The following is a 26,882-nucleotide window of genomic DNA, read 5'->3' as shown; positions in this document are numbered from 1 at the left end:
GAATGTTTTTGGCCAATTTTTTTATATTTGTCATCTGAAGGGTCGAGATTCAAAATAATACCAATCTCGTGAAAATCCATCACCTCTTTCGAAAGTTTTTGTGAGGCATACATACATACATTTAAGCAGACAGGTGAGATTTATATTTAGATAACCTTTTCTTGAATAACAGAATTACCTATGCAGGCACAAGTATCATATAAAATAAATAAATAATAAAATAAAAAAAAAAAAAAAAAAATTCCATTTGCTTATATATATATATATATATATATATATATATATATATATATATATATATATATATATATATATATATATTGTAGAGGAGAAACAACCAGAGTGCTTAACCTGATCAGCTATCAATACCTGTAGTTTCACGGGCATACAGAAGATCTAATCTGTTATGCTGAAAATTTTTTAGAGAATAAAATAAAAAAGAAAAAAAAGATTACTTTTAAAACCATTGGCCGAAGAACGGATATTCTTAGTATTCTTTAACCTAACAGGTAAAATTTTTATTAATAACTTGAAACAGCAAGTGTTGATGCCCGATCGAATTGATATACAGTCTTATTTAAACCCCAGCAGTTTACTCTCCGAGATAGCTGCCCCCCCCAAAGAGAATTAATATAATTTGACTCGCATCACTCGCTATTAAAGAAATGCACGTTTTGTAATGCATTCAAAAGGTTGTTGAGTCCATTGTGTTTTTGTATATATAACTGTTAATTATAATGTTCTTCCTCCTTCTAAATTACCCCCACCCTCATCCCATTTTCCTTCCCAACACCCCCCACCCCACCCTCACCCTGTATGAGTATTGTCTTTTATGTCTGTTTTATTGTTTCACCTCTGTATCCTTTTTAATGTCTATTTCAGCAGAGGAAATTTTGAAACTATTTGCATCTAGGGTATAAGTAATATTTTTATCATGTAATAGAGAAAACACCAAAAATTGCATAAGTTATTTCACCAAAGCAAAGAGCAAAGTTGTCTGTATGTGTCATAGCATTGCAGTTAAACGGTCGATATAAGAGCCAAATTAACTGCCTGTCCTTATCAACGTTAGTTCTTAAAACTTTTTAAAAGCATATTAAAAATTAAAAGTATGTAAAAATATGATTAGAAACAAATCTTCTGACATTTTTTAGTGTTTCCTTTCCAATTTAATATTTTTTATTAGTTGACTGAATAACATGCTTATAATCTTAAATAGAAATCTCACCTGTCTGTTTAAATGTATGTATGTCTGTCTAAAACTTTCGACAGGTGACAGATTTTCACACAAGATCAGTATCGTTTTGAAGCTCGACCTTTCAGCTTTCAGACGACAAATATAAAAAAATTGGCTAAAAATATTAATTCCTTCATCCTCAACTGAGCACTTTTCTACAAGGAGGGGTCGCTTTTTGCGCTGATAGTTTCACAAGTCATCCCCTCTTTTCGATTTGCTAGCCTAATTTAAACCTTCGCCACTTCTGGTTTGTCGATGGACACAATGGCAAAGACATCATCTTTTTTTCACGTTCTTTTCCTGCTACGCAGTACGGGTTTTAGCCTGCCTGCCTACTTACTACCACTTAACATATGCCTCCAAACACCCGGGCAACGCCGAGCACCCAGGCTACTAATCTATAAATAAACATATAAAAATATGTGAAGTGTTTCATTTTTTTATCAAATCATCGCATGTGTTGAACATTTTTTTATTTTATTAAAAATTTAACTTTTTATTTATTTTAGACAGTCAAATTATTTTAGATCTAGATTTCATTAACCTGACATTGGCGGGTACTTCAACTAGTTTTTATGTAGAGAGCATTTTAAAAATTATTATCTTTTTATTCTACCATAAAGACAATGTTCTCCATTATCAACCAATTTTAGTAGTGCACAATGTTTGCTAATTTTCCTGTTGAGTTCTTGTATTATTGTTGCTTCGGAGTTCATTATAACAAAAGTGAAAGACGAATAAATTACACACATTGCATTATTTATAGAGTTACTTATGACTCCTTCTTCTGACATTTACAATATCTACTTCAGATGCAAGTCAGTCTCTGATAGTTGAAAACCTTTAAAGGTAAATACATTGTTGTTAGTACTGAAACAGTTAGTAGAATAAGGTTTTCTTTGTCCATTTCTTAGGTTTTATCTTTTGCAGTTTATACGTTCAAAGAAGCGTATTGTTCTATTTCTTTTGTTGAAAAATAAAGTGACCTTTGAAAATATTAATTTATTATTTATATTTTTAAAAAGTAGTTCCCGTTACATTTAAGTAGTGATCGAATTTTGTTTGTAAAAATTTTGTCTTGAAGTTTAAATATTGGAATACATGCATTTTTTTGTATTTGTAGAAAAATATATTGTTATCTCTATTTATATAACGTTATTTGTATATGTTTGTATGTACAATGTTTAGTTAACTAATTAATCAATCACTAGCAGGACCTGTGGAAATTCCACAACAGACTCTTTCACATATAATATACTGATGTTGTCATTCTGTGAATGTTCTGCATAAATGTAGTCGCCCTGATATTGTAGCTTTTGTGTAAAAACTGTAAAAGTATTCATCTAAGCTAGCAAGGATGCCCAGTGTAACCTGGTCGTAAAATACGCTTAAATATGATATTTTAATTTATACAGATTTCGTATATCTAATAATAGTCAATTTTCTGTTGATTCTTATATATTATAAATTTTTGATTTAAAAAAAAAAAAATAAAAATAAAAAGTATATATCCATATGACATGAGTGCGTAAGCTTGAATTGAAAACAAAAGGTAAACTTATGAAGAACCCCCCCCTTCTCTCTCTCTCTCTCTCTCTCTCTCTCTCTCTATATATATATATATATATATATATATATATATATATATATATATATAAAAATTTGTGTGTGTAACTTGGATTCCTTCAGCTATAATCGAAACCAAAACTTATGAAGAATTCTTGGTAAAATTATTTATTACAAGTAATAAAAAGTCATAACACTTAAACAAGTTATCCCGAAGAAAAAAGATGTAAGCATGACACAGAAAATAACACACGCGCTATCATATTACTATATAGATGATGACTTTGAAAAATTTTTGTAGACTATACGTTTTTTTAAATTTAGTTTGATTCAAAGAGGTCAAAGAGGTGAGGTGAAATCTTGTCAAATTTCAGATATCTTCGAATTGTGTGTAATTTTAACAGTAATCATGAGGTTGTTTGCACAGCAAATGAGAAAGCTAACATGCTTACTCGTCAGTTTGCCTCAAACTCTACCTCGGACCCAGCCAGCCATTCCCTCCCTGATTTTTCTCTGCGGACAGAAACCACACTAGGTGATCTGAAAATCACGCCTTCTCAAGTACATGATATAATAAAAAAAACCTAAACACCTCAAAAGCATATGGACCTGATCTCATCCCGGCTGTGCTATTAAAAAAATGGTCCGCCGAGGTTGCTCCAGTTCTTTCTAAACTCTTTAACAAATGCTTTAATGAATCTTGCTTTTCTGACTGCTGGAAAACTGTTTCTGTGGTAACAGTTTACAAAAACTCTGGCGAAAGAACTGACCCATTAAATTAACGCCCAATTAGCCTCCTCCCTCTTTTCATCAAAATATTTGAGTCCTTAATTGATCAAGCTCTAATCCACCACCTTACAGCTGCTAAACTTCTGTCTGACTACCAATATAGATTTAGGCAAGCCCGTTCTACTGCAGATATTCTAACTGTAATCTCTGAACGTTTGTACCAAGCACTGGAGGGGAGGGCATTAGCCTTAGATATATCTAAGGCTTTTGGCAGGGTATGACACGATGGTTTTCTTGTGACAGTCATATCCTAGGATATTACTAGATGAATGCTTAGCATAATTAAATCCTTAAATTAGAGAAGAATCCAGGTTGTCCTCAATAGGCGTATATCAAAAAAAAAATTGATATAAATGCTAGTGTACCTCAGGGATCGATCCTTGGACCTTTATTATTTCTGATATTAATAAATGACTTGCCTGATAAAATTGTTTCTGAGATGGATATATTTGCCGACGACACCATGCTGTATAGCAGGCACATGGGGAAAACTAATGTGCATATATCTAAGGTAATGGCAGAAACCCTAGAGGAAGACCTTCAGTCTGTAGTGGAATGGGGTCAATAATGGATGGTAACATTCAACTCTGCCAAGACAAAGCTCGTTTCCTTTAATAATTACATGAAACCTTACCAACCACCAATACCTATGGCTAAAGATACATTACCTGAAAGTACTTCGTTCAAGCTCCTTGGCTTAATGTTCAAAGGAAACATGAGTTGGAATAGATACATCGAGATCATTGCCAAGATTGCTGCAAAAAAAGGTGGGCTCTCTCTTGTGCTAGAAAGTTACTTACAACTTAAAGTATCCTGTCGATCTACAAAGCCACCATTCGCATATGTATGGAGTACTGCTGTCACATTTGGGCTGGTGCATCTGCTACTAGTCTTTCGCTCCTGGACAGGGTTCAAAAAAGAGTCGCCAACCTGATAGGTCCCGAACTGTCACCTAAGCTTCAACCTCTGTCCCACTGACGAAATGTTGCATCCCTCTGCCTGTTTTACAAGTATTTTAATGATGGATGCTCTGACAAACTACAAGCCCTTGTACCCCCTCGATTAAAATACACCCGACAAACCTGACAAGCAGCAAAGCCCCCCCCCCACACACACACACACGGTAGAAATCCCTAGATATAGGAAAGCCTTCTACTCTAATAGCTTCTTCCCCAGAACTGCTAGACTTTGGAATTCTCTTTCGGTTTCCTGCTTCCCCAATTATATTGTCATGCAGAAGTTCAAGTGTAATGTGAACAGACATCTTGCTGCTAAACTCCCTAGTACCCCTGCAACTTAGGTCCCTGATAGTAGCTCCCTAGATCAAAGTGGCAATGTGCCTTGTTTGGGGTGAAAATGTAATATTTAAGAAAAAAAAAAAATTAAAAAAAAAAAAAAAAAAAAATCAATAAATATTCCTGAAATTTCATTTTTTTATTTCATTTATTTATTTATTTTTTAAATATTTTAAAGAATTTTTATAGGCACAACCTCCCAGTTAAAAACTCAAAATATTTCAGATTTACATTTTTGATACATAGTCATTAGGCAAGATTTCCTGGATTTTAATTTCTTCTTGAAACTCTTTAAGCTTAAGCCTTACATTTTAGACATTTTCTAGAATCTCTTTCTTATGCATTAATCCGAAGTTATTGCAGGTGTATATCCTTTTCTATTCTATTTTGTCTTTCCTTTATTGCTTTTGACAGTTGACAAATGGAGAGCTTGATAGAAGCAAAGTTAATAGTGTATAAAATGTGTGTGAGAGAGAGAGAGAGAGAGAGAGAGAGAGAGAGATAAAATTATAGATAAAAAAAAACTTACTAAAAGATGAATCACTTGGTGAGTTAAATTACAAATTGCAGCCAATTAGAACAGTTAAAATGAAAGTTCTTTTTCAAATGTAACTTGATCTCAAAATAGAGGAATATTTTAGCATGTATTTGTGATTAAAAAGCAAGCGATCACTCAGCTTCGTGTATGTAACATGTATGTGTCACAGACAACCACTTTCCTATTTTATTGAATTACAGGTTTTCAGTGTAGTTACATTAGTTAGGCAAGTGCTTCAAACTGAAATTGAAACCCAGTCGATTTTTTTTTTTTTTTTGCATTATTGTTAATGATAGCGGACAATTTCATTTAGCACACGCTCAACCCATGAAGAAGAGAGATGAACAATAAATAAATAAAATGAGAGAAAAAAAATGAATGAAAAGATGTTTATCATTCCAAACATTATACTTCTTTTTTTTTTAATCCATATTGTTATCGTAAATATTTATATATTATTTGTTAATAAATAAATATAACATGAGAGAGAGAGAGAGAGAGAGAGAGAGAGAGAGAGAGAGAGAGAGAGAGAGAGAGAGAGAATTTGCATTATCTTAAATTCATATTTACTTTTGTTTCTTATGTCAAAAATGAGACAAGATAATCAATTTCAAAACTATAAATTATCCACAATAAAATCAAATATTTAAAACGACCAGATGTTATCCAACACTGTAGAGCTCTGTAGAATTCTGTTTATGCTTTTTTTTCTTTTCAATTTTTCTAATTGTTTTTTATTTTAAAATCAAACCGATTAACAAATAGTTCATATGTATTATGGAGAAAAGTTTGAAGAACAATTAGTGTTGACAGGTACTTAAGTTGTAATTATGTGTAGCTTTGAAAATCTGTTAACTTCTCACTTTCAGAGATGCGCAAGACATTAATTGCAACTTTACACCTTAGATACTATTCTTAGTGCAATGAGCATAAATTAGCAAAATAACTACAATTGAAAATTAATAAAAACATAAAAAAAACCCAGAAAATAAACAATACAATGGTATAGCAATTTAGAACTTCGGTTACATTTTACAAGATTACAAAAACACAGACGAAATTAATGTTACAATACCAGATTATATCAAAATAATAGTCGATTTTTAAACTCTCTCTCTCTCTCTTTTTTTTTTTTCTCTCTCTCTCTCTCTCTCTCTTTTAATGTCATTGAGATGTAAAGGTGTATTTTTAATTAAGGGTCAGATTTATAAAGTTGTGCACTGTTACGCTTGCTCTCATTACATTTAAATTTTTGCTTGTTGGTACAATCTGGGAAATGGAGCAAAGAGGGGATTTCAAATGCAAGTGGTTTGAAGAAAGGACCTATTAAAGTAGGAACCTCTGCAGGGGTGGGATTTTGCTGCTTATCTTGGTGGTTTATGTTGAAGGGAGAATAAATGCAGCAAATTCGTTAGACTACATTCTGTTGAAGTATTTGTAAAATAAGCACAGGAATGCAACATTATGTTAATGTGACAGAGGCTGGAACTTGGTATGACTTCTTTTGTGCACTGTCTAGTAGGGAAAGATAATTGATTGATGCATTAGCCCAGACATGACAACACTATTCCATGCATGAATAAAATAGTGGCTTTGTAGAAATATATTAGCAGGTATGATTTTTAATATTATTATATATGTTATACAATGTAATTACGCACAAGGCCATGGATTTGGGGGACGAGGAATCTCTTGATCTTTCATTGGTTATCTTACTCTTTGATTATACACATTCATATAATATTGTTCAGCAGAATCAGTTACCTACCTCATTCACATTCTCAGGACTTCCAAGCCTCCAACAAAATAATAAATTAAGCAAACGAAAGAAAAGTAGAAAAATTCAACATCAAAAAACAAAAGAGCAGCTTAGTAATATCTCTCAAACCTTCTTTAGGGGCAGAGAACTTGGTGACTGAAACATAAATGAGATTCTTAAAGCTGGGTGAAAAATAATAGGGGTATGATCCAACCGATATACTATAATTCCAGGATAAACAATTTAAAAGAGCTATGATATAATAATTAGTGTTGCTGGAGTTTCTACTATGTTGTTATTTTTATGAAAATGCTCATCCACCGAACTGCTTTGTCAGTTGATTATAACTGGGTCATCTTCAACTCCAATGTCAACAAATTCTTGTCATAACCCCCCCCCCCCCTATAATTAATCACAGTTCATACTTGTGATCAATATTATTACTGTCATAGCATTTTTCGTCTCTGGTGACAATCATTCCATCTCATTAACCTGTATCCTTGAGTGGTTTTTGATCTTGATAAATGGGGATCTAATAGTTAAAAAAAAATATTGGGTTCAGAACACATTTATACAACTAGATAGGGACAATTGTCTCTCTTCCTTCCATTGTTGCCATACAGGGGACAGCCACAGGATAAAATTGAGTCTTCAGCCTAAAAACAAAGTGAAGTATGGTTCTGCTCAGACTGGGGAGGCCATCATCACCTTCTCTTGCAGAAAAAAGATTGGTTCATTGCCAGTCTCCAGAGATGCTCTTAGTAATCTCGATAGGTTTATTCCAGGCTATTTTTATAATCTTTCAGAGTTCTCCATCAGAGGAGCTTGGACCCCCCCCCCCCCATTAACTTTACTCCATATCTTGATGCAATGAAAAATGGGTAAATAAATACTCAGGCGGGAAACATATTACCTCTCGGTTTCTTTTAATGCCATGCGGCTTGATGCTTGTATCTCTGTTTTTGAAAACTCGTGTTAAAAAAAAAAAAAGGCTCATAAAATCAGTTTGAAATAAAACTTTTTTAGGTATAACGAATGAACTGTTTGCAGAACAAACAATGTTTTTGTTTTATCAATTAATGTTACTAATTTGATTATTTATTGGTGTTTTAATTAAAACAATTCATAGCTGGAAACACTCATGAATCAATTCTATTTATGTTGACTTATTCTCAGTAATCTTTTCTAATACAAGTTATTAATCCTCATTTAAAAATTCTGAGATTGTAATTCAAAATAAAAAAGATTTGCTTTACATTATGTTAAAAACAAACAAATTACAAATGCCTAATATTATACAGAAAACATGTTTGTTATTGCCTTCTGTCCCCACCCCTATTTCCAGGAAAAAAATAAAATAAAAAACAAGATTTCAAAATTTTTTTAGTATACAGATTGTTCTTTTCTGTTACAAGAAAAAAAAAAACTGAATTAAAAGAAAGAACATCATATACTGCTAATAATATGCATTAGCTATTTAACTTCTGTTGTAAAAATATAGTTATATATATAAAGAAATTGATACTTATCATACCTGTTAAGTGATTGTCTGGTATTAGTAACTTAGTCGGTGTTATTTGTAATTATTTTAGTTGGAGATCATTTATTGTGTATTTTTGTATTTATAAAGTAACTATATAATAAGAAGAGTTGAAAGATATGATTGCATAAAAAGAAATGATATAATGAATGTGTAATGTGAATCTTAACGGCTTTGACAGTTCAAAATAGATTTCGTAGCTTAGTGGGAGATGCATTTTCTCTTCCCTGCAACCTGTTTCCAACAGAAGAGACGTTGCGAGCCTGTCTCTGCTTTATCTTATTTTCATGGCAAGTGCTTAGCTGAGCTTCAATCTATGGTCCCCCCTCACCAAACTTTCACAAAAAACACTCGTCTAGCCAAAACCACTATCAATAATTTCCCACACTCTTTATCTGTGCCTAAACCTAAACGTAGATTCCATGAACAAAGCTTCTTTCTTAGAACTACAGGCCTGTGGAATTCTCTTCCGATTGCCTGCTTTCCAACTGACTACAATCTGATTGTCTTCAAGTCCAATGTAAACAAGTTCTTGATGAACCGTCCCCCTAAGTAATCCAATTTACAAAATTCCCACTACTTATGTTTACTACGCTATAATCACATTGAATAATGTATATCCATTAACTCTTATCCTCAAGTGGCCTCCAGGCCTTGATAACTGGTGATTCCTGTGTAAAAAAAAAAAAGGTTTAGAGCTTGTGATCTCAGAGGATAATTGAATCTGGACAGTATAGGGAGATGTGTGCAGAATAGGAGACTTCATTAGTTTAGTCACATTGAAAGAATAGATGAGATTGTTTGTGTTAGTAGTCCAAAACTGTTGAGATAGTAGTGTCAGTTAGAGGGGAAGGCACAGAAAAACATAGATTTGAGAGAAAGAGGGTCAAATATAGGTTAGTTTGTAAGTCAATTTCTAAAAAACCGTCCAACACATACCAGCATCTATAATATAAATCTTATCTGTCTGTTTAAATGTATGTATGTCTGCCTAAAACTTTCGACAGAGGCGACCGATTTTCACGAGATCGGTATCGTTTTGAAGCTCGACCCTTCGGACGACAAATATTGAAAAATTGTCAGAAAAACATTAATTCGTTCACTCTCAATTAGGCACTTTAGACACTATAAGGAGGAGGGGTCGCTTTTTTCGCCGGTATTTTTTAAAGTCATCCCCTCTTTACGATTACTAGCCTTAATTTAAACCGTCACCACTTCTGGTTTGGCGATGGACGCAACGGCAAAGACGTCATGTTCTTTCTTCTTTTTCTCCCCCCCCCTTCTCATTTTTTTCCTCCTTCGCATCATGGGTTCTAGCCCGCCTTTCTTTTTTTTATTTCTGCCTGCCACTTTCTTTTTTATTATTTTGCTCAACACACACACCCAAACACCCGGGCACCCAGGCTAGTGTAAAATAAAGCGTTAAACCAAATATGATGATGATTTGATATCTAAGTAGTAGATAAGCAATATTGGATAGAATTCAACTGAAAGCGAAGCTATAAGGTGAAAGAAGTTTATCAGTCGATCGATAACTTAAATAAAGATTTAACAATAATTATAATTATAGTTTATGTTTGTATAATCCAGCAGCAAATCGTTATCTAAACATGTCTGGTTGAACACGACTGAATTTACATTTCTTTCCAATTCTACAGGTAATTTGCTCTATTCATCGGGTAATATTTTTTGATTTAGCTGGCAGGTTGCATATTATGGCACGAAGTGATAGTTTTTTGGGCTTTAAAAAAAAAAAAAAATCAACTCCCCCCACACCCCATACTTACCTCTACTGTCCAACAGACAACTAAGATAAAATAAATTATAAATAGGTGAATAGAACAAATTAACAAATTTACTATAAATATACTTAAGCCTCGATAGCAACTACAACAACCATCCTTGACAACATTCAGGATCACCAATCGGAAGTGCTTGTGCAAATGGCCAAAAAATTATCACTTGATTCTATAATATACAATCTGCCAGCCAATGCAAGAAATATTAGCTGGTGAATAGAGAGAATTACCTGTAGAATAGGAAAAAAATAAAAACTCAATCATGTTCAATCAGACATGTCTGGATAATAAATGTATGTCCATAGTGCTATGCATCTTTAATTTAGTAGACTTTTGCGAAGTTAAACAAAGGAAAAATGGTTGTATGTGGTGATTGAATAGGTGTTTATGAAACTATCATATACTGGATTAGTTAGGACTAATTAAGTAAATCTCTGTGACTTTTTTTGAGAAACCCCATAAAGGTGTAGAGATGAAGTCCAAACAGTGAAAGATACAATTTGAACTTTGTTTTACAATTTATTCAACTTTTAATGATTTGGCCAACTTTTTACCTATTCAGTATTTATTAATGCATACATACACACAACTGAATTTACAACCACTCTCCTCTGTCCTGTGACAGTGATGTCTTCAGTGGTTTCGTCAAGCTGTTTGCCATTAGACAGTAGAAGTGATCCGGGACATTTTTCCCTCTATATCCTCATTTCTGAATTGGTGCAAGTACTTTAGTGAGCAATTGAAAACCTGAGCAATTTCCATCAGGATGGCAAAATCTGTCTTGCAAGTTGTTGGTCTTCATCAATGGAATAGCATCTGGTTGCCATTTGAGCGGATCTCACATAGAACCACCATGCTACGGTCAGAAATGATGTGCGGGAGAAGTAGGAAGCTAGCTCAATTTGCTCAGTGTGAATACTGCACCAAGAATATGCGCACACACACACAACCACCACTACCACCACATATTTTTTATATGTAAAAATAATGAGTTAAATAATCCCAAATTTAGAAACTAAACACCAAAACAGTGTCTTAATAAATTTTATTTTTGCATCCTATACAGCATCGTGCCATCAGATATATGCTACATATTCCCTGTTGTGACCCTGTTCCCTCTGGAGTATATGATCTGCTTGAATTAGATCTACTGTCTACTCGCCAGAATGTAACCGTTGCTTCTGTTGCTCACAAATTACTTTATGATTCGTACCCCACTGCAATGCTTGAATATTGTCTTGTGCTGCGACTGACCAGACCAAACCTGCGATGATATACATTCACATTAGACCCTCTGCACAGTCACATTTTTGTTTTATTTTACTTCAGTCGAAGTTCTCAGAAATCAAGAGGCCCACGACCTGGGGCTAACACTTGAACTCTATATGAGATACATAGATATTCGAATGTTCCATTTAAGTTCTTTATCTCTCAAACACTGAGTTAGTAAAGAAATATAGAACATGATTTTCCTCTCCCCAATTAACCATTTTCATACGTTGCAGTATATCTTTCATTTTGGTCTCTTGGTTTACTGGATTCCAGGACAAGAATTTATCTAGTCTGGTGGAGTATCCAGCTTCGTGCTGTTACTTGAGGTAACATCACTCGGAGAAGGTGCACCATTCCTTGTTAAAGCTAATGCGAGTCAGCCATAGTGAGAAGATCTTATTTGGGCAGCGACTACTATGTGATTTTGAATATTTGGTCAGGGTTTACTTCTATGGAAAAAGTATCCTTATGCCAGATTGTTCTGACAATAGTACAGGGGTTGTACAGAGAGACCTTAGACACTCGAGGACAGTGTCTAGTAGGCATTCAAGTTCTCTCCAATCTGTGTGTGCTCAGAGATGTACCAGTAATCTCCTTTCGCATTGTTTTCTGCAATCTTGAATGTGCTGCCTCAGAATTATGTGAATGAACATGTATCACTGTCACATTTTCGGAGTTATGTATTGTCTAACTATCGTGATATTCCTAATTTTTATGCATCCCTTAATTAGCTTAGTAGTCTCTGTTCTTAAGTTTTATGACCATTGCTGAATAAAGAATGGAGGAAGGGGGAAACCAGTTACTTTGACATCTAATTATGTTCTCTAAATTTAAAGTTTCATAGTCAAGCTATTTTTGATTTCTATTTTGTACATCATTGGTTGAAGTTTTGAACCTCAGATTCAGACTGTTCACTCTTTGTTAAAATAATTATTTTTAAAGTTTCTTTGCCTGGTCGTACAATACGCTTAAATATGTCAATACACGCAAATAAATTATGTATGCATTATTATAGAACCAATTGTATATTGAATATTATATATTATGAGGAATAAGTTCCCTGGTGAACTAATTCACAAAAAAAAAAATAAATAAATAAATAAATAAAAAAATTATAATGTCGTTCATCAAATTTTATTTATGTTTGTTTATAATATGATGTCAGCTGATATTTACGCTTGATGATGAATTCCCTGGAAAAGTCACTTCTGATTAATGTTTAGTTTTAAAATATGCGAATGAAGAAATGATTTGCGGCGATTTTAAATAGTATGTCTTCTTTTATCATAAATTGAACTCATCAATAAGAAAAAAAGTAAAATAAAATAGTGAGGTACACACGGGCTTGGCAGTGGACCATTCGATCTGTAGTTGAATACTCTAGATGAATATAGTTCTTTTTTTTCTTTTTCTTTTTTTTTAAAGAAAGAAAAAAATATGATTTGCTGAGAATTACCTCCCTTGGCCGGTGTAATGTAAAATGTTCCCTTATAAATATTGTTTTTTATTTATAAAACAGAAAGACTATTTTTAGGATCAGATTTTTTTCAATTTTTGATACTTATCTGATTAATTCTGTACACAACATATCTAAGAACACTGGCAGACATATAAATTACCTTTGTGTGAAATTTGTAAAAGATAGGTTCAGCTGTTTCGGAACTTATGAGGAACTCCCCCCCCCTCTCTCTCTCTCTCTCACGCACACACACAAAGTGACTTTTATATAATAGTAAAGATAAATATGTCAATTTGTATGTCTTATTAATTGTTTTAATAAAATATGAGCAGTATACCGAGGAAATCAATGAATTTTATTATATTTTATGACATTTGCATATGTTAAAAAATGTATTTTGAATGCAAATTAATGTTCCATATTAAGTTTGTAAGTCTTGTTTTATCAGTTACGACATTTGCTATCAGTAGATGTCAATACAATATAAATGCTTCATTTATATAAATGACTTTCTAACTTATAATGACTGATAACTATGGACGTAGCAAATATGAATTGCTTAAAAAAAACCCTCTGAACATAGACATAGCATTTACAAAAATACTTGGCACAGCTTAAGTAGGTGTTCATATTAGTTGACGATGCATTCTCGACAATCAGTTCAACAGTGACCTAGCTTCTGTCAGGCTGAGGTATTGTTCTGTTCAATTCTAGGAGATCCATCCGCCCATGCTTTACCTTCTCTCCTTCAGATTAGTTACTAATTACTTAATGTGCTAGTAACACAATGCCGAGAGGCTGCTCAGGCAGGTTTTGTTGGCCTGAGTCCACTCCAGCCAGTCTGCTGGTTTTTCAAAACTTCATCTGACCTTGTCTAACCTCCTTGTCAGGAGATGAATAAAGCAGATTACTTTAATTGTGGAGACTTTTAAGAATTATTTAGTGTTACCAGAGAACTCATTAATCTTTTCCTCAACATATATAGTTGTCCAAAAAATTGAGAGTTAGGAGGTCAAATGTTAGGGTTCATGTAATCATGAAAATGTTGGATTAAAGAGTTGTTTAATCTATTAGTTCTGATTATGCGATTTTTATTAATTAATTTATGTTTAATGGAAATGGCTCCAGACAATGCATGAGACTACTTGATTTAAGGAGCTAAGAACAAAAGATGATTATTGCAAAAAAAAAAAAAAAAAAAAAATTCTTAAAAGACTAATAATTTCTATCTCATATCGATTATAACAAACCTGATTAATGTTAAAAATATTATTCAAGTTCTATTCAGATTGCTCATTTTACTTAATTGCACTAATAGCCCTGAAAGTGGCATGGGGTAATATTTACAGATGTGGACTCTTAGCTTCAGGTTTGAGTTCTGTCAGGGTTACTACATGTCTTTCATGAACTTTAATCCATATATCCTTGCTCCAGCTATGAATTTAAGAGATGGAACATTCTAAAATAACACAAGTCTTTCTCTGCTTATCCTGGCATATTATTTACTTCCTTGCCAGGAGGTTAGACACCAGATTAGGCATGTTTTTTTTGTTTTTTAATAAAAAATGCCTGAACAACCTCATCTGCATTCTAGGGTGCTTCAGCAATAAGTTAACCCCTTTTCAGAGAGTTGATAAAACATGGGAGGATAGCCCTCCTAAGAATGAATAGAGCATCAGTCCATCAGTAACAAAACCACTCATGAACTGATGCGTATTATAATTCTTATCCTTTCATTACTTCCAGTTGTCTTGAATTTTGTTTTTTCTCAAACAGTGCTAATTTAGGGGAGATGCATTAGGGATTCCGAAACTCTTGCTTCAGTATACACTGCCCACATATGCACTTATAGAGTATATCCATTTTCTTTTGAGAGTGAAAGCAGGTTAGAATATTTCTGGTAAAGGTATTAGTTCAAATTGCAAATTCACTTCTCTAGTTATAGGCAAAATACTAGTGTGGACTTGGCAGAGCAACTGACTTAAATAAAATCGATATAATACTGATAAAAATGCCTGGAAAGTTAGACCCTGCCTAACTTTCAATCTGCCCTGAATTATGAATAGTCCACTCAATCCTCACTCGTCAAAACATATGGGGTGCTTTGATAGTTAACAGACTTTCGGGTTAACCAATAAAAACTAATTTCTATATTAAATATAGATTAAATATTTTACATTAAAAGTACCCTCCCTTATTATTTTATTTTATTTTTTTAAATAAATAAGGGAGAGTACTTTTTAATGTAAATGAAAAAAAAAAAAAAAAAAAAATTATAAGTTTTTATCATGTCACAAACGCTATCCAACAACAATTATTATTAGAATGTATTCTAAAATGATAAAATTCTGTAACGTTGTCCGGGAACCAACACGTAGCCTCAGTTGCAAAGGAGGCAAAGAATAGAAAAGAAATTCAACCCGCGGTTTTTATTGTACAACAACATTTCTTTCCTCATTCTCTCATTACCGCTGTGATGTCCCTTAACGTTACTCATGCCTCTAACGTGATTGCGAACGCTACCCACTCCTCCGATGTGATCTCGAACGTTATTTCCATCTCTAACGTGATCTCCTTCTTAAAGTCTTTATTTTTTTTAAAATACTAGTGACGTCATTTTACATGCATTTGCATACATGTATCCGCGCTATGTTACAATTCTAATTTCTTAAAAATAACTTTTTTTTAACAAACCGTAACAAGAACAATTTTCAAGTATAAATCTTTACAATTTTATCAATGATGTGTATTTAAACATTTCATAAATATTTTTCAATTATTTTTCCCCTTTCCTGTCAACCACATTAATTCAATAAAAAGTTTATTGTTATTCTTTTAATTATCACTGGGATATTAATCTTGATCAACTTTTTTGTGAAACCGACTGTTTTGATTGTGAAAATATATTGCAACTCTCTTGGAATTATGAAAATCTTAATCTCTGTAATATACAAGTTTCTGGAGGGGGGAGGTGATTTAAATGTAAATTTTCACAAAATGCTTCTAATAAATTTCTCAGTTCTAATTCATTTCTTACATCTAGTTGAATAATTATTTTTCTGTAAAGTTTTAATGTTTTTGTCCTTTGTGAAAAATGAACACGTCAGTAAATTTATAAAATATAATGCACGACAGAAAAAACAAAAGATTGTGTTAGAGTAGATAACAATTGTTAAATGCAGTCCTTTGTTTTTCTAGAAGAAACTTTAAACAAAATACAGCCTTAAAACATTCCATTATACATGCAAAGATGCTTTAATTGTGCGATATTCAAAAAACATTTGTAATCTTATTTCAAATAAAGTTAATAATGCAACATTTGCAGTTAATCCTTGATGAAAAAAAATATCTTATTGACAATTCAACAGAAATTAAAGACACTGAAATTGTGTTTTCTAACAGTGCAAAGATTTCTTTTCGTGTCACATGTTCTGAAATCTTACCCACGTGTCGACTTTCAATAGAAAACGATTGCTTAATTTTTACCCCCCCCCCAAAAAAAAAAAACCAAGAAATTAAATTTAGGTCAACTTAATCTATTTACACACCCATTTTACCATGTACTAAAGAATTTTACAAGATGAATCGACATGCAAACAAAATGTGTTATATAACGATAGCCAAAGCTTGTGGCAAGGATGATCGACAGATTCGGGTTTAAAAGATTGACCTCAGTGAGTAAACAAAAGTCAGGGAATCATATGATTTTTGGAAAAGTGCAATTTTCTTTCTTTTTGGCTAGACAATCAAAAGGCAGAATCCTGCCAAAATGTTGTTCCTAGAAACCCTATTGGGATGAATGTGGGCATATCATGCCAAACTGAATAGTTTGGTGAGTTGTATGTATGCCTGTCTCTGACTCTCTTTAATGCAATTACCCACATCTAAAAGCATATATCTCTCTGGTCTCTTGTAATTGTCTAAGTAATCTTCCATTTGAAATAATTTTTGTTGCTTGTGTGAAGATGGAATAACACTGACAACCTAGAATATGTAACAATTTATACATCCCGTAGATGACCACTATATAAGAGATAAAGAAAAGACCGTACCTCGTAGGCCATTGTTACCTAGCTCAGAACCAAGCGAATTTGCCCTCCCCCCCCAAAAATGTTCATAGCTCAAAATAATTGATTTTACCTTTTGGATTCCACTGTTACATCAACTTCAGTTGTAAAGGAGAAAGGTCAGACATAACATTCTTAAAAACTGTTGGTGGAAGCTTGAAACAATATCACACTTGAGGTTATTTAAAAGACCACTGGAACTTAGCTGTACTGCCTACATCTTTATGCAGTTGCTCACAAAATCCTTATCTAAAATTTCATCTAAGAATTAAAATTATTAATTGAAAAACTATGTATACAAGGGTTGGACAAAATAAAAGAAACACCTTAAAAATCAACAAAATTTATTTTAATATGGTGTAGGTCCACCTTTTGCAGCAATTACAGCCTCAATTCTCCGAGATATTGATTCATACAAATTGAAATTGTTTCCAAGGCAATTTTATCCCATTCTTCAGCTAAAACATCCTCGAGTTCTTTTAGAGAAGATGGCGCGAAAATCGATTTCTTACTTGAATCTCCAAAAATCAACCATAAATATTCAATGTTAAGATCTGAGGATTGTGGTGGCCAAATGAGATGCTCAACTTCATTGGAATGCTCTTCGTGCCAATCTTTAATAATTCTAGCTGTATGGATTGAGGCATTATCATCTTGAAAGATGATGTTCCCCTCTAGAAACAGTTCTCGAACCATAGAATGAACTTGGTCACCCAACATTCCTAAATAGTTTCGACTGTCAATTCTTCCATGAAGAGTAATCATTGGTTCAGCAGATTTCCAAGAAATAGCACCCCAAATCATGACAGAACCCCCGCCATGCTTTGCGGTTGGGAAAAGGCAGTCTAGATAAAATGCTTCTTTTGGCTGTCTCTAAACATAGACTCGGCCGGTGGTCGGAAATAAGGAAAACAATGATTCGTCAGAGAAAATCACATTTTTGCACTTTTACATTTTACACAATTTTGGAGGTTTTTGCACCACTCTAATCGCATTGAAACATTTGTCTTTGAGAGCAGAGGTTTTTACAGCTCTTTCATACAATCCAAATTTGTGCAGTTTTTGTGGAAACTGGGTCCTGTAACTGTTTATTGAGCTTTGCAGTGATTTTTAGGAGCCGTGGTCTTGCGATCTTCTCTAACAATCCACTTAAGAGTCCAACATCTTTCAACCAGACTCGTGCTTTTCTGAGAACGTTTTTCCTTCTCTTTTTAAAAGCAGTCATTACTTTTGAGATAGTGCTTCTTGAAACGCTAAGCCTTTGGCGAGTTTCTGTTACACTAGCACCTGCGAACAATTTGGCCTCTTTGGAAGTCCGTAAGTTTTGCCATTTTTATAGGAAAAGCATTTGATATATTTAAACATCTTTACAGGAAATTTATTTTAATCAAGCATATCATATGACATAAATAATAAACAAAAAAGCATAAAAATAGGTCAAGATTTGATTGTTTAAAACGTGTTCAAAAATTGATGCCAAAAATGTTAAGCGTTTTCTCAACCTTTGTATCTTTTTGAAATGCGTATCATTTTGAAAACGAATCTTCTAAATAATTGCTAAAGTGTTTTGTGCATTCTTTTTACACACTCACGCACAAACACAGTATATTTTTTTTTCATCATTTTGCGTTCGAAAGTATAAATAAGTAAAATGGAGAGAACAATTTTGATGTTTAGCGGTTCTGTTTTATTTATTTATTTTTTATTTTTTTTTTTTGAGAGGGGATATCCTGAGTGGAAATAAAATTCATTAAAAAACCTTTTGTAAAACATTGAATTTATTATAAAAAAAACAATGTGCTCTGAAAAATGGGTATAAACAATTGTATGAATAAAGATTTTTTTTTTTTAAACAAATTTGGAACTTTAATTAAAATTATTGAATGTGAGTTAATGGAAATAGAACATCCCTAAAAAAGTATTAATTTGTCTCTAGACTTTTCTTTCTTTCATAAAATTGACTAAACTTTGAAGTAATTTCTTCTGATTTACAAGAACTAAGTTTCCTAGACCTAGGCGTTTGCAGTAAAATTAATATCAGATGCTGGGAGATAACTTTTTTTAGTCTGTAACTATTTTATTGCACCAACATGTATGTTCAGGACCAATTCCTGATATTTGATATTCTGATAAGTTGTAGTTTGCCGAGTGAGATGTAATCAATTTATTTGTACATGCATTGGTTATGATAAGTCACCCAGCAGCAAAATCTCACCCCTTCACTTCAACCGAGATGCTGGGAGATTTTTACTTTAATAGTTTATTTCTTTGAGCCTATTGATTCTGAAATTCCATGTTCCCTGTTTTCCTCAACTGCACCAACTTGTATAAATTCAAATGTAATCTGAACAAATCTTGTTGTTAAACCCCTTTTCCCCAAGTTACTCGTATAAATCTAGACCCTATCACAGTAAACTCTCACACTTCACTGGTAATTTGCTTTGTTTGGGACAAATAAAAATTAAACATAACAAAAAAAATTATTATGAAAAAAGTTGCTGGATGCTGCATTTTAAACGTTTTGTCAAATGTGTTCATGTTATATATATATATATATATATATATATATATATATATATATATATATATATATAATTACAAAATTAATGTGAAAAATATATAAATGTTTATATATTTTTATTTTATTTCTTATTTGTTGACATATAGGAATACAAATTGTCTTGAGAAAATGTCTTTGTAAAATTTAATTATCCATGGACACTTGTTTTGTCTTTTATGACTCTTCATATACAGGCTATCTAAAAAAATGTACTCAGACTTTGAATAACGATAAAACCTTTATTCATGAACCTCGAATGAAATAGAATAGCTTAAAATACTGAAGATAAATGTAATTGAAGAATCATGTTTGCAAATGTTCAAATTGATGACCATTATTGTTTATACAACGTTGATAACAGTTAAAGTGTGAGTACATTTTTTTTCTTTTTTTTTTTGGAGACATTTTGTATTGCTTAATGAATAACCATTAAAATGGAAAAGTATGCGAAAAAAATGAAATGTATGACAGCAAATTAATTGATTTAATAAGAGAACCTTTGAATATTTCATTGAAGATAATAGTGTAATCTTGAATTAAATATAAAGACATGGTTAATGAAAGATTTTCAACGTGATATTTTCTAGCTTCAATCCTCACACAAAAATGAATGTACGTAAAGCTTTTTTGTATCAAAGAAAGTTCTTTAAAACAAATCGTTGCACCATTTTTGTAAATTTGATATTGTATCAATGAAATTCATTGTTCAAAGAGAGTTTTGATTTTTTTTTGTGCTGTTTTCCTTTTCTACTTTTTTTTTTTTTTTTTTTTTGGTCATCACATTCATTTTTGGAATGTTATTCTGGCTTTGTATTTCTGATATTTTCCCTTCACACTTGGTCTCCGTCCATCAAAACATCTTCCAGTTCGCTTTGAGTCTCTTCCTCCTCTTGTAGCGATTACAAATCTCAAAGGTATGATCCTTCCGACTCTAAAATATCCCTTGACTGTAATGTCAATGTATCTAGAAAGAGTTTAATGTCGGAAAGTTTGGACATTGAATGACTGGAGGCAACAAAAAAAAAAAAAAAAAAAAAAAAAAAAACGAGCCAAACTTCTCTCTTCTCTTTGATCTTTTGTTATATCGATACCTTTTTTCGTTCCACTTTGAATTGGTGGTGCTTAGCAATGAGGGTGTCAGCTACCCAGCACATGAGCGTATGGAAGTTGTTTTGCTATGGAAGGTGCTGAATGATTTTTGTACCTAACTACTTCTTTTGGAACCAGAAGCAGCAGCAGTTTCCTTTTCCTCATCCAATACAAGGAAATCTGTAGAGCTTGACATATTTCAATCTTTATTTGTGCTAACTTTTAATCATTATAATTTATTTCCTTGACTCAGTGACTTAAAAGTTTTTGGCGGAAATCTGTCTTATTCTCTTTAAAAAGAATATAACTTATATATATATATTATATTTTTACTGACATGTAATTCATACTGCGATCTTTGAAATTGTAGTGTTACCGGAATTGCCCCTGCCTACAGCACTGCCAACAAGTATGCACAATAAGAGTCTCCTTTTCAATCCCAAAATTGATGATGATGCTCGAAGGATCCTTGGAAGCAGTGATGAAAACTTGGCTCAGCAGCTCGTTCATGCTCTAAAACACACTTCAACAGATCACATGTAAGAACTTTTGCTTATAGATTGCTTACTCTGATCATTATGGCATCTCGTTGACGGAGTAATATTTTTAGATCCACTGGGTTAAAAATCTGATTTCTAAATAACTACCATTCATTGTTAAAAAAGAAAAGAGAGAGAGAGAGAGAGGGACTGATCGAGCGAGAGAAGTAGTGCTGTCCTATTTAGAATCTCATAATAATGTCATTCTGGCTTAAATAAAAATAAAAAATTTTGCTATTGAAAAACAAATTACCCTTATTCATATTTGGATTAGTGTTATTTTGTTATCGGGTAAAACTCCAGAATAGTTAACAATAAAAGAACTTGCAAAAAAAAGAAGTAAAAAAAAAAAAAAAAAAAAAAAAGAATAAGAAAATAATGTATAGCAAATGCAGATATTCTCTACCGCCCCATGTGCATACTTTGTAAGATTTGTTTTATTTTAGGATTTTACATGAAAGCTGTCTTACCGACACACGGAAACCAAAGTGGCAGCCGAATGCTTGCTTAACATCATGAGTGAGGATTATACTATAAAAACAGTAAAAAAAAAAAGAAAAAAAAAAAGACGTTTACTCTGCCCTTAACTCTAAGTGGCAAGTAATCCATAGCACACACACATGCACACAAACCCTTGTAAAATTACGCGGAGACTTTTGTGGTTATTGTTGTTTTTTCATGTGTCGTTCATCGAACCAAAATTCAGAAATCAAAAACCTTACAAAGTTTTCTGCACATTAAAAGTATTCGATCGGTAGAAAATTTAATTCTGCTGCTGTGTTTGCTATAAATTGTTTTTATTTTTTGTCTACCTTGCCCGTTTTTCATATTCACAACATTTCGAAATCTGCCTATTTTCAAGTGTCTGTTGGCAGCACACTTGAAAAAGATAAACCTCTGAAGATAACTTGAGAGTACAGTAGTCGAAACATTGTGATTATAAAAATCAACATGAAAACACAAGTTCAAATACAAATAATGGAGATGCAAATTCCTTATGTAAAAAAAAAAAAAAAAAAAATTCAAACTGGGAAAGAATATTATTTTCTTAATATTATTGTATTTAGCTTGCTTACTTGATACTTTCTATGCATTTTTTTTTAAATATTTAATCGCCATCATATATATATTTACCCTTTTAAAAAGATGTTGATATATTTATAAACAAATAACATGGGATATCATCATATTAAAGTTTTTTATAATCACCTTTTTAAAGGATAGTATTTTCTGTAGAATTTCATTTCTATGTCGTTTCTTACAATCACTGAGCTTCTTGGAAAAAAATTTCAAATTCATTTATTACTCTGAACTTGCATGTCTGGAGTTTGTAAGATATAAACTGTTGCTGTTACTGTGTTTTGGAAGCGGATTTATGCATACATTATAGGAGTTTTATAATTTAAAAAAAAAAAAAAGGTGGGAGGCAAAGCAAAAGAACGTTTAGTTAAAACAAGTATCCATAGTGACAATAGTGATAGGAACAATATAAAGGTGCTTTAGCAATCATTTGCTTTGAATAAGCATAGGATGTGGAAATTTTTTTTGTGTGTGTGAGCCAGTGGAGTTTAAAAGGTTCGTATTTTAGCTGAGGTGATCTTTTTGCTTTATTTGAACATCCAGAATCATCAGCTTTCCTTTTTATTTTGCATATTTATGGTTCAGTCTTTCAATTTTATGTGTTATTAGTTGAATTAAGTTCCGGTGTTAAATTCCCTTCCCATAATCCCTGCTTATTTACCATTTAGATTGACAACGATCTTGTGTATCTTTTCTCGTTGAAAAAAAAAAAAAAAAAAAATTGTTCTAAAAGCAGCATGATTTACATTTAGAAAAAGAATTCTTCTTTTTTAATTTGCATGATGTGAGATTGCAAAGTCCCCCCTTTTTTTTCTCCCCCAAATTAAAAAAAGCAAAAAATTTTTTTTTAAATAATTGTCTATGGAAGACTTGTACTGTTTGCCTTGTAGGCATGAATTCTCATTTTTTAAAAAAATGCTGACATTTTAATTGTTTATTATTTCATTTGTTTCTTTCTTTTCATGGAACTAATGATATAAATAATGTTATTAAATTTTTTTGTGAGTGTACTGTTTATTTAAAAATTGTTTGTCCAATTATTTGCATCACACTTTTGTATGACTGTCATACCTGGAAAAAAACCTAATCTGTCTCTTATCTAAGGTTGAAATTGTGACCTTTCTAAATCCATTTTCCTGCCAAAGAAAACTACTTTTTTTTTAATTCAAAACACGTATAAACACAAAAAATAAAAGTTCTAAGATCTTCTAACAATTTGTATAATTTTTCATTGTTATGTATGTGAATCGACATTGAATCCAAAATGTTCCAAGATATGTTTTCTATTGTTATTAATCACTTCATCAAATTGCTAAACGTTAATGAAACCTTTTCCATATCTTGATAATATGTATGTGCTTATGTTATTAAATCCTTTTTTTTTCCTTCTTATTTGTTTATGCCTGGCCATATTTTTTGATTTTCTACTCAAAAAATCAATATTGGACAACGTTTCACACTTTGAAAATCATGTCATTTATCTTTTGGGAACAATTACAAAATTGTAATGGGAATATTGTCAACAAGTATTCAAAACTTTATACAAATATCTATCATATTTTTGAGGATACGGAATGTTTTCACATGACTAAAATCTAATAAAAGATGTTCTCTTTGCTTCTCTACAGCCTCTTTCTCACGGAAAAGAGCTTACTAGTCTTTCTCTATTCTATCATTATTTTCATGGTAGTTGCTCGACTGAGCTCCAATTTATGGATCTCTCCTTTAAAATAGTCGCAGCAAAAACCCGTCTACCTACAACCACTGTAAATAATTTCCCTTCCTCTGTGTACGGAAATCTAAACAAAACTTTCCTGAGCAAAGTTTCTTTCCAAGCACTACTTGACTGTGGAACACAGTACTACAGAGTTGCTTTCCAGCTGACTACAACATGGGTCGTTTTCAAGTCCAATGTTTTAAATTCTTGTTGAGCTGTCATTAACCCTTGTCTTTGAGTGGCCTTTGGGCCTTGATAAATAGTGACTTGTTAATATATGTTAAAAAATGCATAAATTAAAATACAATAAGAGAATTCTGTAAATATTATTTCTTGGATGTAATAGAAGCAATTACATCACGAGTTACAAAAACATTGGAAATTAAACTTTTCATTTAAAACAAATTCTCATTAATGTTTTAAGCATACTTATTATTAAAGAATTATTTTATTAAATTATAAAACTACATAAAAATACGTTTTCCATTATTATATTTTAAGAATTGGTAGTGCATATTTTAGTTTTTAATTCTATTCAATTATTTAAAATAAATTAAACTTTATTATTTAATATTTATTACAAATTAAGTTTGTAAGTAAATATATTTTCAATAATAATAAATTAGGTGACAAAATTATATATATATATATAATATATATATATTAGTTGTGTGAAGGTCATGAATTTTTCAGAAATCTTTAAAAAGATTTTATGTATTTTTTTGATTCCCTTTTTAATTTTTTTTGGCGTTAATATTTCATACGAGAGACTTAATTTGAAGTTTTAAAAATATTTTACTAGTAACATATTTAAAAAAAAAAATTTTTTTACTAGTAATATTTTTCAAGTAACAAACTGTTGCAAATTTTGAAGGGGGGGGCACATTTTTTTTATTAACATACGCAATTTAATCATTGTAAAAAATTGTATGGTATATCAGAACTTTGCCATGAGAAGAAAATAGTTAATGGAATGTTATATATAAATATGTGTGTGTGTGTGTGTGTGTGCGCGCACACGAACACACACACACACACACACATTTACTTGAGGTATTTTTATAATTGATTTTTTTTATGTTTAATGAATTGAATTATAATAAGAGATGAGATATTGTTATTTATATACTTTCAACTGTTCTTCTCATTTTTGTTGTTCTTATGAACATCATGAGGTATGCCCCATAAAATATAAATAAAACTTGAATAAGAATAAGCTTTTGTATTTCTAAAATTCATATTTTTAACTAAATAAAACGCACTTCAGTAAAACAAAATGCAATTTGTTTTTGTCACTGATACAAAATATTTGTGACATTCAATTGTGTGATGTCTTGTAGTATTTGTAAAGTACAGAATTGGTTTGTAGTAAAACTATGAAAGTTTCAGTATGCCAATTTGGTCTCCAAACATGTCATGTTAGTAATTTGCATCAAATGTTGATTTTATTTTTTTCATTGTTGTTCTCAGGTACATCATGAGATATACACTGCAAAACATGCAAGTGTGTGTGTGTGTGTGTGTGTGTGTGTGTGTGTGTGTGTGTACACAATGTCAAAACATTGTTAATTCACTGCCCGCATAGCAGCAGCCATGTAGCACAATGGTTAGAAACTCTGACTGTCGTTTGGGCGATCGGGTTTTGATCCTGGCTTGAGATAGTTACTTGTCTTGCCGTACTGATGAGCAGTGAAACAGTGAAACAGTATTGTATGTGGCTGACACACACACACACACACACACACACACACACACACACACACACACACACACACACACACACACGTTTCATTGAAGAGCAGAGACAATTCTTGTTTGCTTCTCTTACAATCCATTTTTTCTTTTTGACGGACTAGTTTCCGAACATTCTGTTCGAATGTAATCAGAAATTTGCCGTATTCGCAAATGTTTTTGACCTCCATAAGTCGTCCTCCGTCGAGTGATGAAAAATAATAAAAAGTATGGTAATAAATTGAATGGAAAGACGATTAAAATCGTTTAAAATACTTAAAAGCATTTAACATGCCATCCGCTCCGTATTTAGCTTGATTAATGGTTATGGTTTTAATACAGATTAACAAGGCTTCAATAATTAGGAGGCATACTTCACAGTGTGAGACAGCTAAGACGGTAGTTTTTTAATAGTAGTATAGGAGAAGTTGTCTCCCAAAATTACACACACACACACACACACACACACACACACACACACACACACACACACACACACACGATAGATTTTAAATCTTGAGTAAAAAATAAGCTTTTGTATTTCTAAAATTGTTATTTGTAACTAATAACACTTCAATAACAAAAGACAATTTATTTTTTGTCACAAATAAAAAGTATAACGTTTAATTTGGTTTGTGACATTCAATCGTGTGATGTATCTGTAATGCACAGTCAACAGAATTGGTTTGTAGTAAGACTCTTAATTCGAACTAATGTTCTAATTTTGAGTGTGATTTTCACATTGTTTTGATCAATGTAATCCCTGATCTTTTTCAGGTGTGTCTCGTTGAACTCGAGAATTTGGATGTAATTTTGAACAGAATCCTTTATTTACTTCACCAAAA

At 32.1% G+C, this 26,882-nt stretch overlaps 1 protein-coding gene across 11 annotated transcripts in view; it reads left to right on the top strand.

The window, feature by feature from the left end:
* The window catches only part of LOC145279918 (nipped-B-like protein), a 480,085-nt gene that overhangs the window by 218,848 nt on the left and 234,355 nt on the right, over positions 1-26,882 (top strand). For 8 of the 11 annotated variants that reach the window (XM_080131479.1, XM_080131478.1, XM_080131476.1 and 5 more), the window contains exon 3: positions 21,341-21,509. The exons of the other annotated variants lie outside the window; for them this stretch is intronic. In XM_080131479.1, coding sequence (XP_079987605.1) covers positions 21,341-21,509 — 169 coding nt within the window. The remainder of the gene's footprint in view (positions 1-21,340; positions 21,510-26,882) is intronic. 11 annotated transcript variants of the gene reach the window in all.

Source organism: Euprymna scolopes, chromosome 7 (assembly GCF_053919585.1).
Source record: "Euprymna scolopes isolate OS-2025 chromosome 7, ASM5391958v1, whole genome shotgun sequence".
NCBI classification, from domain to species: domain Eukaryota; kingdom Metazoa; phylum Mollusca; class Cephalopoda; order Sepiida; family Sepiolidae; genus Euprymna; species Euprymna scolopes.
Note: the sequence above shows the minus strand (reverse complement) of the source record. Positions and strands in the feature narration are given on the sequence as shown.